The 18122-nt window shown below is 43.1% G+C and overlaps 1 protein-coding gene across 1 annotated transcript in view; it reads right to left on the bottom strand.

Moving 5' to 3' along the window:
* Nucleotides 1–15035: 15035 nt before the first annotated feature.
* LOC120860210 (glycine dehydrogenase (decarboxylating), mitochondrial) overlaps nucleotides 15036–18122 on the bottom strand; it is an 80839-nt gene continuing 77752 nt past the window's right edge. Inside the window, exons 23-25 of the mRNA XM_040235990.1 lie at nucleotides 17686–17858; nucleotides 16216–16296; nucleotides 15036–15715 (exon numbers count right to left, since the gene is read on the bottom strand). Coding sequence (XP_040091924.1) covers nucleotides 15572–15715; nucleotides 16216–16296; nucleotides 17686–17858 — 398 coding nt within the window. The 3' untranslated portion in view covers nucleotides 15036–15571. The remainder of the gene's footprint in view (nucleotides 15716–16215; nucleotides 16297–17685; nucleotides 17859–18122) is intronic.

Raw genomic sequence — 18122 nt, 5'->3', positions numbered from 1 at the left:
TTGTCCTACAAGTCTCTGCGATTGTTTGTTTTTATTCATTTTACGGTTTCTAATCGTTCAAATTAGATAATTCTTAATGATCTTTAGGTCCACTGATGATTTCCTCTGTCATCTGCATGTTGCAGTTGAACCCATTCGGTAAGTTTTTTGTATTTTTTAGTTCCAGACTTCCTGCTTGGGTCTTCCGTATATCTCTTACTCAAGTGTATGTGATGAGTAACTTTGCATTGGATCCTACACATTTTGAGTATTATGCGAATCTTGTTCCTATTTAAATCTTCTATTTTATAAGGCCAACTGTTCAGGTTCAGTGGGGTTCAGCCCCACTTTTGTGGCTCAGTGTCAATTTTCAAGGCCTTTGCAGTGGGATTCTGGTCTGTCTCAACTTGGATACTACCTGAACTCAGTTGAAATCTGGGCAGCAGTCCACTCATAGTTCATTTTGCCATGTTGATTGTGGTCACTTTCTTTTGTGGTCTGGCTGAGGGTATGCTCAGGACTTCATTAACACATTTAAAGGAACCCTTTCTCTAGCTTCTTTCTCTCTGTAATGTTCCCTCAGTCTCTATAGTTGGGATGGCTGAGGTACTGCCTCTTTGCAGCTGGTCACTCAGTACAGGACAAGGAAGGTCCACAGGGCTCTTCCTATAGTCTTACCCACATCCAGTGACTAGGGAATGTGTGTTCACTTGGAGTGGGGCAAGTATAATCAAATTAATATATTCATACATATCACCCTTTCCCCACCCTTTGGTTTATGAGAGCAGGCTTTTAATATTCTTCATCTGTACCCACTGATGTTTTCAGGTTTTAGATGTTTCTTGCACCCAAGTCAAAGGAAAGTAAAAACAAAGGAAAGTGGCATAAGAAAACACCTAGGAAACTTCCAGGTCATTCCTCAAGTTCCAAAGTGACTACACAGGTGACCACCTTTTCCCTACCATTCTGGATCTTTAGATAGCTTTATATAATTCATCCACGGTTTTTAGTTATATTTAGCAGCAGGAATAAGGTGAAATATATATACTCCATCTTGTGTGGTACTCAAACCACCAACTTCAGTTCAGTTGCTCAACCCTGTCCGACTCTTTGCAACCCCATGGATTATAGCATGCCAGGCTTCCCTGTCCATCACCAACTCCCAGAGCTTACTCAAACTCATGTCCATCGAGTCGGTGATGCCATCCAGCCATCTCATCCTCTGTTGTCCCTTTCTACTCTCGCCTTGCAATCAATCCCAGCATCAGGGTCTTTTCAAATGAGTCAGTTCTTCGCATCAGGTGGCCAAAGTATTGGGAGTTTCAGCTTCAGCATCAGCCCTTCCAGTGAACATTCAGGACTGATTTCCTTTAGGATGGACTGGTTGGATGTCCTTGCAGTTCAGGGACACTAAAGAGTCTTCTCCAACACCACAGTTCAAAAGCATCAATTCTTCGGCTCTCAGCGTTCCTTATAGTCCAACTCTCACATCCATACATGACTACTGGAAAAACCAAAGCTTTGACTAGATGGACCTATGTTGATAAAGTAATGTCTCTGCTTTTTAATATGCTGTCTAGGTTGGTCATAACTTTCCTTCCAAGGAGGAAGCATCTTTTACTTTCATGGCTGCAGTCACCATCTGCAGTGATTTTGGAGCCCAAGAAATAAAGTCTGTCATTGTTTCCACTGTTTCCCCGTCTATTTCCCATGAAGTGATGGGACAAGATGCCATAATCTTAGTTTTCTGAGTGTTGAATTTTAAGCCAACTATTTCACTCTCCTCTTTTACTTTCATCAAGAGGCTTTTTAGTTCCTCTTCACTTTCTGCCATAAGGGTGGTGTCATCTGCATATCTGAGGTTACTGATATTTCTCCCAGAAATCTTGATTCCAGCTGGTTGTTTCATCCAGCCCAGCGTTTCTCATGATGTACTCTATATAAGTTTAATAAGCAGGCTGACAATATACAGTCTCGACATACTCCTTTCTGGATTTGGAACCAGTCTGTTGTTCCATGTCCAATTCTGTTGCTTGACCTGCATACATATTTCTCAGGAGACAGGTCAGGTGGTCTGGTGTTCCCATCTCTTTTAGAATTTTCCACAGTTTGTTGTGATCTACACAGTCAAAGGCTTTAGCATAGTCAATAAAGCAGAAATATATGTTTTTTGGAACTCTTGTCTTTTCAGTGATCCAGCATTGTTGGCAATTTGATCTCTGGTTCCTCTGCCTTTTCTAAATCCAGCTTAAACATCTGGAAGTTCACGGTTCACGTACTGTTGAAGCCTGGCTTAGAGAATTTTGAACATTGCTTTGCTAGCATGTGAGATGAGTGCAACTGTGTGGTAGTTTGAGCATTCTCTGACATTGCCTTTCTTTGGGATTGGAATGAAAACTGACCTTTTCCAGTCCTGTGGCCACTGCTGAGTTTTCCAAATTTGCTGGCATATTGAGAGCAGCGCTTTCACAGCATCATCTTTTAGGATTTGAAATAGCTCAACTGGAATTCCATCACCTCCACTAGCTTTGTTCGTAATGATGCTTCCTAAAGCCCACTTGACTTTGCATTCCAGGATGTCTGGCTCTAGGTGAATGATCACACTATCGTGATTATCTGGGTTGTGAAGATCTTTTTTGTATAGTTCTTCTGTGTATTCTTGCCACCTCTTCTTAATATCTTCTGCTTCTGTTAGGTACAGACCATTTCTGTCCTTTATTGTGCCCATCTCTGCATGAGTGTTCCCTTGGTATCTCTAATTTTTTTTGAAGAGATCTCTAGACTTTACCATTCTATTGTTTTCCTCTATTTCTTTGCATTGATCACTGAGGAAGGCTTTCTTACCTCTCCTTGCTATTCTTTGGAACTCTGCATTCAAGTGGGTATATCTTTCCTTTTCTCCTTTGCCTTTCGCTTCTCTTCTTTTCACAGCTATTTGTAAGGCCTCCTCAGACAACCATTTTGCCTTTTTGCATTTATTTTTATTAGGGATGGTCTTGATCCCTGCCTCCTGTATAATGTCACAAACCTCCATCCATAGTTCTTCAGGCAGTTGTCTATCAGATCTAATCCCTTGAATTTGTCACTTCCACTGTATAATTGTAAGGGATTTGATTTAGGTCATACCTGAAAGGTCTAGTGGTTTTCCCTACTTTCTTCAATTTAACTCTGAATTTGGCAATAAGGAGTTCATGATCTGAGCCACAGTCAGCTCCCAGTCTTGTTTTTGCTGACTGTATGCAGTTTCTCCATCTTTGGCCACAAAGAATATAATCAGTCTGATTTCAGTATTGACCATCTGGTGATGTCCATGTGTAGAGTCTTCTCTTGTGTTGTTGGAAGATGGTGTTTGCTATGACCAGTGCATTCTCTTGGCAAAACTCCATTAGTCTTTGCCCTGCTTCATTCTGTACTCCAAGGCCAAATTTGCCTGTTACTCCAGGTGTTTCTTGACTTTCTACTTTGCATTCCAGTCCGCTATAATGAAAAGGACATCTTTTGGGGGTGTTAGTTCTAAAAGGTCTTGTAGGTCATCACAAAACCATTCATCTTCAGCTTCTTCAGCATTACTGGTCAGGGCATAGACTTGGATTACTGTGATATTGAACGGTTTGCCTTGGAAGCAAACAGATGGTTCTGTCATTTTTGAGATTGTATCCAAGTACTGCATTTTGGACTCCTTTTGTTGACTGTGATGGCTACTCCATTTTCTTTAAAGGGATTCTTGCCCATAGTAGTAGATATAATGGTCATCTGAGTTAAGTTCACCCATTCCAGTCCATTTTAGTTTGCTGATTCCTAAAATGTCAATGTTCACTCTTGCCATCTCCGGTTTGACCACTTCCAATTTGCCTTGATTCATGGACCTAACATTCCAGGTTCCCAGTCCATTCTGAAGGAGATCAGCCCTGGGATTTCTTTGGAAGGAATGATGCTAAAGCTGAAGCTCCAGTACTTTGGCCACCTCATGCGAAGAGTTGACTCATTGGAAAAGACTCTGATGCTGGGAGGGATTGGGGGCAGGAGGAGAAGGGGACAACTGAGGATGAGATGGCTGAATGGCATCACAGACTCGATGGACGTCAGTCTGAGTGAGCTCTGGGAGATGGTGATGGACAGGGAGGCCTGGCGTGCTGCGATTCATGGAGTCGCGAGGAGTCGGCCACGACTGAGTGACTGAACTGAACTGATGGAATATTGCTCTTTACAGCATTGGACTTTACTTCCATCATGAGTCACATCCACAACTGGGTATTGTTTTTGCTTTGGCTCCATTTCTTTATTCTTTCTGGAGTTATTTCTCCACAGATCTCCAGAAGCATATTGGGTACCTACCAACCTGGGGAGTTCATCTTTCAGTGTCCTATCTTTTTGCCTTTTCATACTGTTCATGGGGTTCTCAAGGTAAGAATACTGAAGTGGATTACCGTTCCCTTCTCCAGTGGACCATGTTTTGTCAGAAATCTCCACCATGACCCATCCGTCTTGGCTGTGGTCAAATGTGATCAGATTGGTTAGTTTTCTGTGACTATGGTTTTCATTCTGTCTGCCCTCTGATGGAGAAGGATAAGAGGCTTATCAGTTCAGTTCAGTCGGTCAGTCGAGTCCCACTTTTTGCAACCCCATGGACTGCATGCAGCATGCCAGGTCTCCTTGTCCAAACTCCTGGAGTTTACTCAAACTCCTGTCCATTGAGTCGGTGATGCCATCCAACCATCTCATCCTCTGTCATCCCCTTCTCCTGTCTTCAATCTTTCCCAGCATCAGGGTCTTTTCCAATGAGTCAGTTCTTCACATCAGGTGACCAAAGTATTGGAGTTTCAGCTTCATCATCAATGAATGATGATGAATCAGCTTCATCAGCTTCATCCTTCCAATGAATATTCAAGGCTGATTTCCTTTAGGATGTACTATTTGGATCTCCTTGATGTCCAAGGGACTCTCAAGAGTCTTCTCCAACACCACAGTTCAAAAGCATCAATTCTTCAGCTCTCAGCTTTCTTTATAGTCCAACTCTCACATCCATACATGACTACTGGAAAAAACCATAGCTTTGACTAGACATACCTTTGTTGATAAAGTAATGTCTCTGCTTTTTAATACGCTGTCTAGGTTGGTCATAACTTTCCTTCCAAGGAGCAAGCGTCTTTTAATTTCATGGCTGCAGTCACCATCTGCAGTTATTTTGGAGCCCCAAAACATAAAGTCTGTCACTGTTTCCATTATTTCCCCGTCTATTTGCCATGAAGTGATGGGACCAGATGCCATGATTTTCTGAATATTGAGTTTTAAGTCAACTTTTTCACTCTCCTCTTTGACTTTCATCAAGAGTCTCATTAGTCCTTCGCTTCCTGCCATAAGAGTGGTGTCACCTGTATATCTGAGGTTGTTGATATTTCTCCCGGCAGTCTTGACTCCAGCATGTGCTTCCTCCAGCATGGCATTTCACATGATGTACTCTGCATATAAGTTAAATAAGCAGGGGACAATATACAGCCTTGATGTACTCCTTTCCGAATTTGGAACCAGTCTTGTTCCATGTCCAGTTCTAACTGCTGCTCCCTGACCTGCATACATATGAGGCTAATGGAAGCTTCCCATGGGAGAGACTGAGGGGGAAACTGGGTCTTGTTCTGATGGGTGAGGCCATGCTCAGTAAATCTTTAATCCAATCTATTGATGGGCTGGGCTGTTTTCACTCAATGTTACTTGACCTGAGGCCACGCTATGGTGGAGGTAATGAAGATTACCTCCTTCAAAAGGTCCCACTCTCACTGCTGCACAGAGTGCCCCCAAATCTGCAGGCCACTGCCAACCCTCACCTCGGCCGGAGACTCCTGGACACTCATGGGCTGGTCTGGGCCAGTCTCTTGTGGGGTCACTGCTCCTTTCTCCTGGGTCCTGGTGCACCCAAGGTTTTGTTTGTGCCCTCCCAAGAGTCTGTTTCCCAATCTTGTGTAAGTTCTGGCTGCTCTATCATGGGGTTAATGGCGACCTCCTCCAAGAGGGCTTATGCCATACCCACCAAGAAGCCTTTCAAAAACAGGTTTTCATCTACTCAGAAAACAAAACAGGTTTAGCAATAAAAAGGAACTCTTGAGAGGAAGCTCACATTTGTTAAGCATTTATGTGTCAGACTTTATGAGTGATACTGAAACTTCACAGCAACCCAACAAAGAAGACTTCTCTTTTATTGCAAAGAAACTGGCTCAGGAAATGGAAGGAAAGTAACATCTATGCTATGTTCTATGCCTGTTGGGGTTTGTTTTGGAAGATTGTTTTGATGTGGAGCATTTTTAAGGTCTTTTTTGAATTTGTTAACAATACTGTTTCTGTTTTGTGTGTTTTTTTTAAATGTTTTGGTTTTTTGGCCCTGAGGTATTTCGTATCTTAGTTCCCCAACCGGGGATTGCACTTGCAGTCCCTGCATTGGAAGGCGAACTCTCAACCAATGGACTGCCATGGAAGTTCCTGTTTGTTTTCAAAGTATGAAAAAGTATGAAACTAGCATATATACAAGCTATCTAGTATTGATCATTAGGATCATTCTTAAGATTTTAAATAAAATACCATAAACAAAAACATACTTTAATCAATCACCTTGCCCATTCCCCTCCCTAAGAAATTATGAGTTCAGTGTTGCCTTTTCTGTTTATTTTTATACTTAGGTATTCATAAACAAATATAGTATTTCAGATGTTGAAATCTGAGACTTTATTTCATTGGACTTTATGCTTTGGGATAGTCTTAATAAACTTAGTATCTCTATGTTTATTATCCTGGCATGTATATTCCTGTCATTGCAGTTGTTGTTATGGAGGATGCAGGAATGAATCTTCTCTTTCCTCCTTGATCTTACATTTAAAGCAGATTTTATCTTCCCCCTGACCCCCCAACACAAACCACCATGACCAAAAGGTAATGTTTCTATCATTTTGTGATCATCCTTAATCTTTCAATGTACCTACACGTGAGAGCATATATTTATAAAATGGTCACTAGCTCAATTTTTTCCTGAATAAAACAAGTATATTTTTATTTCCCTTCAAATTATCTTTTGACCTATTTTCCATGTTAATGTTTAATATTTGTTATAACTTATTTTTAAAACTTGTTATTTTAAATATGACTTACTAATTTACTTGATAAGTTTTGTCTATTTACTCACTGTTTCTTGTTCAATACTTCAAGATGTTTTTGTGCCAGACTTTTCAGTGAAAGTCTATGAACAGTAAGTTTTCTCTTTGTGGGTTGAAAGTGTCTTTTTTCCACACTGATTTTAGAAAGGTAAATTGTCTGGGTTTAGAATTGTAGGTTCCCAGTTATCTTTCTGTCACATTCTGTAGGTATTCCATTGTGTTCTGACATCTTTTATTGCTGAAAAAAGTTGGATGTCATTTTGATTATTTCTTTGAAGGATGTATGTTTTTCTCTCTAATAACTTCTGAGTTTCACTAAAATCTGTCTAGGTGTGGATTAATCTCTATTTGCTTCGCTTGGGATTCATTGTATTCCTTTAAATTGAAAATGCATTTCTGGAATTTGTAATTTTTCCTTTAAAAATAATTGCTCCTCCCATTTTTTTCTGTCTCCTTCTCAGCCTCCTAGAAGTTTGCAGCAGTCTACCCGCCATACCTTAATATCTCTTACATCTTCTATCTCTTTACCCACTCTGTGCTACCCAGTCTGGTAATTTCCTTAGATCTTCCAATTCATTGAATTTTCTGAGTCTAGATCGTGACTGTAGCCATGAAATTAAAAGATGCTTACTCCTTGGAAGAAAAGTTATGACCAACCTAGATAGCATATTGAAAAGCAGAGACATTACTTTGCCAACAAAGGTCCGTCTAGTCAAGGCTATGGTTTTTCCAGTAGTCATGTATGGATGTGAGAGTTGGACTGTGAAGAAGGCTGAGCGCTGAAGAATTGATGCTTTTGAAGTGTGGTGTTGGAGAAGACTCTTGAGAGTCCCTTAGACTGCAAGGAGATCCAACCAGTCCATTCTGAAGATCAGCCCTGGGATTTCTTTGGAAGGAATGATGCTAAAGCTGAAACTCCAGTACTTCGCCACCTCACGCGAAGAGTTGACTCATTGGAAAAGACTCTGATGCTGGGAGGGATTGGGGGCAGGAGGAGAAGGGGACGACAGAGGATGGCATCACCGACTCGATGGATGTGAGTCTGAGTGAACTCTGGGAGTTGGTGATGGACAGGGAGGCCTGGTGTGCTGCGATTCATGGGGTCACAAAGAGTCAGACACGACTGAGCAACTGAACTGAACTGAACTGAGTCCACTGTTTAACTGAACCAGTTCTTAATTTTGTTGAATGGGATTCTTTCACAATGCAGCTAGTATGAATTTGACTTCTGTGTTCACAGGCAGCAAACATTCTTGTTAGTGACTTTGTTTCCACCCATGGCCTGGGAGGGAAAGCTTGTTTTCCTGCTGTGACCCTGAACTAAAGATACCAAGTTTTCAGTCCTCCTACTGGGACAGAACTTTCCTCATTCTAAGCATACCCCATCTCTACTTCTCACTACCCATCATCCTTGCAGCCTCAACTCCTAGCATCTCTCTTCCCTGGCATCTTTGGACGCCAGTGCCTGAGACACACCCCGCTGCCTCCCTTGGCCTTGCAGTGTCCGGTCCTTCGGGTTCCCTCTCCGTTTCTGCCACCTGGAGGTTTCCTCTTCTTCCTTGAACCTTTTTTTTTTTTTTAATGGGGAGAAGAGAAGGATTTCACTGGCATATCCATGTCTTTGGAGCAGGGATAGCAACTATTCCCGTGTGTGTTCATTCTGTGTCCAAAAAGAATTGAGTACCATTCGTAGTTTTCATTCCAACTTCCTACTCACACACACCCTGTGAGGCGAATGGCATCATCTCCACTTTACTGGAGATGAGAGTTATTCACCCTTAGTCACTGAAGGTAGTCAGGAGCAGACTTAGCATTGAAACTCATTGCTCTGGTACTTAATCACTACTTTCTCTGCTTCACTGTATTGATTATTAACTCCAGTATTTTTATATTACATCCTTTTGCTCTTTGAAAACCAGATTTGAATACTAATTTAAAGAGAACCTGTGTGTAACCTGACTGAATTTCATCTGAAAATGTCTGAATGGTTGTGGCATGGCACTTGTTTCTTTTTAGAGGCTCTTCTCATTTTCCTATAAAAACCTTGGACTTCATTCCTAAATGCAACTAGTTTCTGGAAAATAATGAAGTTGTGTCAGGATGGTACTGAGGCTGCTTAACTTTCACCCTCTTGTCTTCAAACTGCCTACTGCTCCTCAGGAGAATTAGACCCCAGTCTGACAGCACTTCTGTGAATGGCAGGCACTGTCCCAGGCTAAAGGCAGTCTTTCTACAAAAATACAGAAATAGTGCTGACTCTCCCCTGCTCCCCCCCACAACATGGCTAGCACCACACCGTATACTCACTCCTTTGCTATTTGCGAGTTTATTTAACAGCCTACCCAACTGTCTCCTTCCATGGAAAGTATTTTCTTCATTGTCTTTTGGAATGCATTTGAAGCCACTTCTCTTAACCAATAAAAACATCTAGTTCTTCTATTTTAGGGAACTTTAATATTCTTATGTAGTTCACGTTGGATAAAATGTCTTGAATGCAAGCAAGTTATCTTTTTCCACTCTTTATGCCAGACTTTTAAGAAAGAATCTGTTTGTATCTAATTCTGCTTTGGCTGCTTCCTACTGCAGTGAGTAGCAATTTGGATCAAGTTCCCAGTGGCAGCACTGTTGGGGGAAATTCTGCATTTTTGGGGAATGACTGACATCACTCCTGGTGCTGTTGGATTCCACCCTGTTTTCTGGGAATTTATGACTGTGGCTCTAACTTAAAACACTTAAATCTTCTGAATCTCACCAAGGTTTTTGTTTTGTTTTTGTTTTTTTTCCAATGCCCCTCAGACATCGTTTTGTAGGAAGTTGCAGATGTCATACTCTCAACTATATAAAAGCTTTTACTAGTGAGGTTAAAGTACAATGCAATAAGTGGATCAAAAGCACACTAAAACTCTTGCATTGGTTCTGAAAATCTAGACCTCTATAAGAGATCCAGACCCACAGACAGCCATGCTACTAAGTCACTTCAGTCGTGTCCGACTGTGCGACCCCATAGACGGCAGCCCACCAGGCTCCCCTGTCCCTGGGATTCTCCAGGCAAGAACACTGGAGTTGGTTGCCATTTCCTTTTCCAGTGCATGAGAGTGCAAAGTGAAAGTGAAGTCGCTCAGTCGTGTCCAACTCTTAGCTACCCCATGGACTGTAGCCCACCAGGTTCCTCCATCCCTGGGATTTTCCAGGCAAGAGTACTGGAGTGGGGTGCCATCACCTTCTCCAACAGACAGCCATGGAGGTCCATTAAAAAAAATAATGTGTAGTTGATTTTTTTTTCAGCCTTCCATTATTCATTGATTCCCTTGAATTTGGAAGAAGTTGCAGGTACTCTCCAACCTGCATTTTAGAACTTAATTTGTAAAAGAATGATGGCCATAACCTGTAACTTAATGTAAGTAAAAAATGAAATCTCTTGATGAATTTTATAAATATTTCCTGTAGGAACAATGATACAGAGGAAAGAGGTAGATTTCCCGGCTAGCCTTCAAAGGCCTCTTAAGTCATAGTTAAGCAGCACTGCTTTTACAGAAATGGTATCTTAGTAACCCTTCCCAGTTCCAGGCACCAGAGACTGCCCCCTCCCCCGGATTGAAAATATGTTCCAAAACTTTGAGACAGGTCATCTGAAAACAGGGATTATAGCTTGTTTAATATCAGGGACTTATTCCCCATTCCCAGGGAGTTGTTCATGAGAGGTGGGGAAGAGACCTGGGAAAACCTCCAGAAGAACAACGTGTACAAGGGCTCTGAAGTTAGTTGGCCAGGTAAAGCCACAGCTGGGAGGCCCTTCTGAATGCGGAGGACTAGGAGATCAAGTAGTCAGTGACGCAAGTGGTGAGAATCACAGCTGAACAGAATGAGGCAGCAGTAGGAGAGCATCACTCAGCCACACAGGTGCAGCAGGGGCCCTGTCTCCTGTGGCCACAACCAGCCCCTCGGGCCCCCTGGGAAGTTGCCACTAGCTCTGTCCTCAGGGCTTTGCCACTCTCTGGACTCTTGTTTTCAATTTCACAGATATTCTAACCCTAAGATAGTCACTCCTCTGTTGCCCACTTCCTTACCTCTGTCCTCAGGTTTGGCTCTTACTTGTTTTCCTCAGTTCAGAAATCTTGCTGCCTGGTTGGCTTCTAAGAAAGACCTCTTGCTCTTCCTCTTCTCTCAGGGCCCTCCTTCCCACACACATTTCCCTCCTAACCATGGGGTCCTCCCTCTACCCTTTTTATCGAAGGGCCTCCCCACTCTACTGTGTCTGGGCCCTCCCAGCCTTTCTCATCCCGGGAACGCAGACCCCAGGTCTCTTCTGCCACCTCCGAGTGCCACCTGCCCCTCATTACTGTGGCTTTCCTCTTCCTCTGCTTCTGGTCAGCCTGCCTCCCTCCCAAGTTTAGGCCTCCTCCTGCCTCCATCCCTTCCTTTTCTGATACTCTGCTCTCAAGTCAGCTTTTTAACCGTCCGCCTGCCCATTCTCTAGATTCCCCCTCCCTAATTTGAGGAGTCCTGCCTGCCTGCCTGCTTGGGCCTAGTGCTCATGCTCTCGACTCCCTTCTCAGCCTGGAGCACTTTTACCCACCTCCCCTACCCCGTCATCTGACCTTTCTTTCCTGTCAATCTTTCACCTGTCTTGTCACTGAGCTAATGACGATCTTTCCTCTTCCGCATCTGAATCCTTCCTGTCCCCATCATAGGCCCTTACCACCTCCTCCCCCGTTTTCTATTTCTAACCTGCATCTTTCCCTCATTTTCATTTCTCTCTCCCCACTTCCCTAGTTACAAATCCTTCTCTCCCTTCCTGACCTAAGGACCAAGCCCCATCCCTCACCCCCATACCTTTTCTCCTTTTCCCTCAAAGCCCTCCATCCTGAGCCAGGACCCCTTTTTTTCCTCTCTGGACCCCATTTTCATCCCCTGTGATCTTGACTGTAGGCTCAAATCCCTCCTCCCCATTCTTGATTTCAGAAATACTTCAACCCCAGCCTTTATTCCTCATCTTCTTTCTTCCTACCCTATTTCCCAGGGATTCTTTAAACCCTTTACATATGAGACTGAAAATAGCCAAATGCTTAAAGATGGAAAATACAGATACTAATATCTTCAAACATGCTTCTCCCTCTTCCTGAACACCCCCGACCCCACTTCCCCACATCTAGTCATGGCTGGTTTCATTTTGTTCAGATTTTAGGCTGAAAGTCACCTTGTAAGAGAATCCTTCCTTCCCTGGCCATCCAATATAAAGGAGTCCCAAACTCCTAGCCACGTACCATACTGGTTTTTGTTTTCTAAAGAATATTTAACCCTGTGAAATCTTTGTGTTTGTCCATCTAGAATTGATGCCCCATGAAAGAGGCCTTAACTTTCTTGTTCATCTTGTGTTATCTGTTCATCGACATGGTGAGTGTGTCCATGCTTGGTCCTGTCCAACTCTTTGTGACCCTATGGACTGTAGAGGCTGGGAGGGGACTGCCCACCAGGTTCCTCTGTCTGGATTTCCCAGGCAAGAGTACTGGGATGGGTTGCCATTTGCCTTCTCCAGGGGAGATCTTCCAGATCCAGGAATCGAACCCCTGTCTCCTGCATTGCAGGCGGATTCTTGACTGCTGAGCCACCAGGGAAGCCATTTAGAATGGTACCTGGTACGTGAGTCAGTCTGCTGAATAAGTGATTTCTGAGTGCCAGACACTATGTCAAGTGCTCACTTTGTCTTGTTTAATCTTTCCAACAAGGCTAACTGAGGTAAGTACTTTTATTACTGCTATTTTATACCTTAAATAACTGAAATGCAGAAATGATAAGTGAATTTGTCTGTTTTCTGAAAACAGTTGGTTTATCTGAGAATTTAATTCAATCTGTATGAAGTCACAACTCATGTTCCTTCTGCTTTTCTGATGGTCCAGAGGAAAGGGGCTGTTAGGAAAGGAAAGGAAGGTGGATCTGAATGCAATGTAGGTCAAATTGGAGTTGCACTCCTGGGCTGGGTCAAGGAGTATAGAGTGTAGAGTATAGGACACCAGAAAAGTTTAGATTGAGGATATAAGAGCTAACATTTAAGAGCACTTACTTTGTGCCAGACACTTCCAAACAATATATTCTCTGCCACCTATGAGTGGTAGGTAATAGCATTCCACAGATTAGGAGTCTGAAGTTCAGAGGTGCAGAAGTTCAGAGGTGCAGATTATCCTTTTGAGGCCATACAGGTAGGATGTGGGGGAGCCAGGATATGAATGACCCCAGGCAGTCTGACTACAGGGCAGGTACTCTGGTTGCTGTCCTGTGCTATGTTTACAAAAGGCGTGTGCTCCGTGTTGGACACCAGCTCCTGCTTCCTGGATTCTTGTCTCTGGACGTTCTGCATACTGGCCTAACTGCCGTCACACTCCTGCCTCCAGCCTCTCTCCTCCTGCTCTCCACAGAAGGAGTGACGGATGATGACGCTCCCCTAGCACTGGGGAAACCCCACTTTTTCTCGCCCCCTTTACCTGGGATCAGCGTGCGGCAGCGATTGTGGGTGAGTGTATCTGCTGGACAGACTTGAGCTTTTCTCCAGTGGGGTGTCCCCAGACTTAGATTGGTAAAGCACTGGGGTAAGAAACGATCTAAAACCACAGCTGTTTGTTGAACACATACTGTGTGGAAAGCCCTAGCCCAGCACTGGGAATCCAGTGATGAATAAGACGTGATCCCCACTCTCAGAGAATTTAGTGAGGCAGGTAAAAACCAAGTAAACAGAATAATTGTTAACTGTGCAGACTGTAGGATAACAGACTGAGTGCCAAACTAGAAAATAACAGCCCATTTCAGAGATGTGTGGGAGACCTGAAGAGTTGCCGAAACATGAAGAACAGGAGCCAGCAAAGCAAGGTGGTGGGACAAGTGTCCCAGGTGGAGGACGCCACACAAGCAGAGACGCAGGTGAACACATGAGCACTGAAGACGAACAGTTTACTTCAACTCTCTGAATCGCCTGCTTTTGCCCTGAACATACTCCAGGGAATACAGACTGAGAAGGACTCAGATCTTTACTATTTAATTATTACGTAAGAAAGGAACCATGGATCCCATCACTTCTCTACTGCTTTGGCCAGAATGAAGAGTTCTACAGACCTTTTAAGTGTGAGATTAAGTAGACCACTTGCAGAGCATTCAGTAGAGTGCTCAGACCTTTTGTCCAGATCACTGTCATAACAGGTCAAATAACAGTTGTTTGAGTAATAAGGAACCAAGTAATCAGGATTAAAGCAGATACTGAGTAACAATTGGAGAAGAACATCCGAAGCATTTGCTATTTCCATGGGAAAGTTATTTGTGACAGGCATGCGAGTTGCCTACCTGAAACTCCTTCTCTTCTTCAATTAGCAAACTTCTGATTTTCTTAGGGGTAGTAAAATGCCCAGGTGAAAGACTGCCTCATATCCCCTTGAAGCTCAGAGTGGCAACTTGAACCAAGCCTGGCCAGTAAAAGCACAGAAGTTATTGGGTGGAATCTCTGGACAAACATTCCAGAAGAAGCCAACTTGGATAGATTCTGTCTTTTGTTTCTCTTCCTTTTCCCTGCATAGAATTGGGTATCTGATGCCCGGGTACTCAGCAGCCATCCTAGGACCATGAGGATGAAGACTGTATGCAAAGGGGGCAGAATAGTAAGACTGAAGACTAGCTCTTGACTTACTACCTCTGGACTTACTGTTAATTATTATTTCATTAAACTGCTGTGGTTGTTTTTCAGGTATATGCAGCCAAAAACAATTTTAACAGGGCTGAAGTGGCAATCACTGTTAAGACATACAAACGGGTTCTTTAGCCAAAGACACAACTGATAATGTAACAGTTCTACTGGGCTGGATATTCTCATTACCCTGCAAACCCCTCTGAACCTAGGATATGAGGGAATTAATGATGAAAATTGGATCAAAAAGGCATTCTTCAAATTGCAATGCTTTTATTAGAATATTAATTGCAGACTTAAAAGCTACACATATGGAAAAATGAAAACACTCAGAAATGCTATTACAGATTGAGTAAATTAGTAGGAGGAAAAAGATTTCTTCAATGTATACAAAATGTAAACATTTGCCCTGGGGTTTCCCACAGATGGCACAGTCCACAAGGACTTATTTGGAATAAAAATATCTATTGGATCTCCAGTATAGCCTCTATAACATCTTCAAACTTGCTACATTGAAGTTAAAGTTACCAGCACACTCTGAATCTTCTATGCAAAAAAATTAAATGGTCCCAATCAAGGCAACTGCTATGTGTGAAAGCAGAGACACCGAAGCAAATCAGTCTTCCAGCGATGAGCTTCCACCCACTGTGCTACTGTATTTACATTTACCTTGAGAGAATATACACAGTATATAAAACCCCTACTTGAGTCTGTGGTGGAAAATGAAATATCTCATGAGATGCTCCAAAGCACATCAAGTCAGTCACTTGAACTTAGGGAGAGAACACTAAGAAGAGGCCCTCTTCTGTTCAGAAAATGGGGACTCATAAACATCCATGGGTGGGCAGGTACAAACCAGGTGCTGATCTCCATAGATGTCATCAATCCGGGAGATGGTTGGCCAGAATTTGTTCTCTGGTTTCACAAAGGGCTGCAGGGGACAAAAGACAAATGACTTGAGATATCCTGAGAAGTTTCTTGGAGGGGTGGGGCTGGGGTGGGGAGGAGACTGCAATGCTACTCCCACAACCTGAGATATCGCTGGCCCAGCAAGTACTCAAAAAGTATAAGAAGCTAAAATCCAGCCTCCTTCGTTACCATCCCTCCAAATCTCCCACCCCTGCTCCACCAGCCTGCAGAGCACCTTCACATAATTAAAAAGGATGATGGCAGAAAACACTGACCCACTAGACAGACTTTTATTTGGTCTTCCTGCATTGTGCGCCCTGAGGATTTCCAGGCCTGTGGTTGGCACTCTGACCTCAGAACTTGGAAAGCCAATTCCTGTGTTGTGTTTTTCTGCAAAGGTAGCCTACATATGGTCACTATAGTGAGGAGATGGCAAGAGCGGAGCCCTCGGACTGGGTGATGGCCCCTCATAGCACGTGAACCTGGACCAGCTGGCACGTCCAGCTTCAGAGGAGAACTTACAAGTGGGAATGCTGCCACCTCTCTGGAATACGGCCGATCCCAGTGGGAGGATGTGACGCAGGTCAAGGAGTGTGGAGACATCTGAGACAGAGACAATGGACAGGAGAAGGGTCAGAGCAGAAGCCCGCCTTCCCCTCTGCTCATCATGTCTGCCAGTGAGCTGATGAAAGCCCACGGATGGAGGGTGGTGGTTTTATTTCAGTTTGTGGGGAAGGAAATTTTGGTAGGAAAATGTTTATTGTGAAGTATTTTGAATATCAGAAAGTTACAATAACATAATAGCACATTTACCACCCAACATGAATCAACATTTTGTCATGTTTGCTTAAGCTTTTAAAATAAGAAACATTACAGATATGGTTGACCATGCCAGCCTATCCCCTCTCCATCTTACTGCTGGTCCTCTTCACCAGTGCCAGCCACTATCTTGAATTTGGTTGTCATGATTCTCATATTTTTATACTATTACTGTATATGTTAATAAACTGCATAGAGCTTAGTTTGGTACACTTTTAAACCTTATAGTATCCTGTGTGTGTTTTATCCTCCACTTGCTTTTGTATCTCAGTATTATATTTTTTAGACATCTATTGCCAGTTTTTAAAAAAATTGTCTAAATCCTGAAAGAATCATCAGTATCCAGAGAAAAAATGATAAGAGCAAATTATATTCTATTCCTCCGCTATCCTATGAGACTCACAGGGGACCAGCCTTTCCCCGCCAGTCATTGGCCCCAGTGCTCCACCTTCACGGGGCGGCTCTGGAATGTGTCTGAGCTCCTCTGTACATCTCAGACTGCTTCTCTGGCTTGGAGCCGTAACGACACAATCACAGCCTTTGCAGTATTTTCAGTTCACGATCCCTCAGCTTAACAGTGGCTGGACCTAATACAGAACTCTTAGGGCTCTGACCAGATATAAAAGGAACATAGTTTTGAAGAGAGGAAGCAATGTTTAACAATTTTTTCTCCAGTGTAGGCCATAAACATGGTAAAACATTCAGGCCAAGTGCCAGTCTGGTTGTTCTAAGAGGTAACTATTCCAATATGAGAATATCTTTATCCAGAGTATAAAAGGTAAATAATCTCAGTAGAGAGCATCAAACAGAGATATGGAATGGTAAGACTTCTATAACTATAAAGCCCATCAGTCTCTGCTCCCTCCTTTGACAGCCAACTGGGTCCTTGTGGGGTGAACAGCACCAAAGAGATATATAAAACCAACAAGTGACCACCAAATAGATATTTAAAATTAGAACATATCAGAAATAACCACATTATACTTGAGTAACCACTGCTGTGTTGATTCAAGATTTAAACTTTCAGGTAATGAATTTATCCTCTCAGAAGAACAGTCTTATTCTAGGCAAGGATATCATCTTCCAGTAGAGTTCAGAGGTTGCCAGCACCCCAGCCAGACACTGCTTTCTGCTCTCTGGGATATTTTAGATAAAGTACCGGTGCCTGTGTACCTTCAGTGGGTTGACCCTGGGGTCGATGCGGCCCTCCTCAATGTCGGCAATTTCCTGTCGGATGCTGATCATGGCATCGCAGAATCTGTCCAGCTCTGCCTTGTCTTCCGACTCGGTGGGCTCAATCATGAGAGTGCCTGCCACCGGCCAGGACATGGTGGGGGCATGAAATCCTGCCAAGGAGATGGGTGAATTTGTGTCACTAACTTTGACCTCCCCAGTTTGGAAGAGTTTGCTATCGTATGTGTCTAGGGATTCACTTCAGCACTGTTGATGAAAGAAAAGCTTAGGAAATAACGTGACATCCAACAGCAGAGGAGCGGGTAGGCAAATCTTCCTGGGTATCCATACAATAGATGTGCAACCATCCCATGTATTTAAAGTTATATTGGTTAATAGCTCTGAACATTTACCCAATTTAAGTGAAAAGGGCAGGC

Source organism: Oryx dammah, unplaced genomic scaffold, assembly GCF_014754425.2.
Source record: "Oryx dammah isolate SB20612 unplaced genomic scaffold, SCBI_Odam_1.1 HiC_scaffold_11050, whole genome shotgun sequence".
NCBI lineage: Eukaryota > Metazoa > Chordata > Mammalia > Artiodactyla > Bovidae > Oryx > Oryx dammah.
The sequence above is the reverse complement of the archived record's forward strand: the minus strand, read 5'-3'. Positions and strand labels throughout refer to the sequence as shown.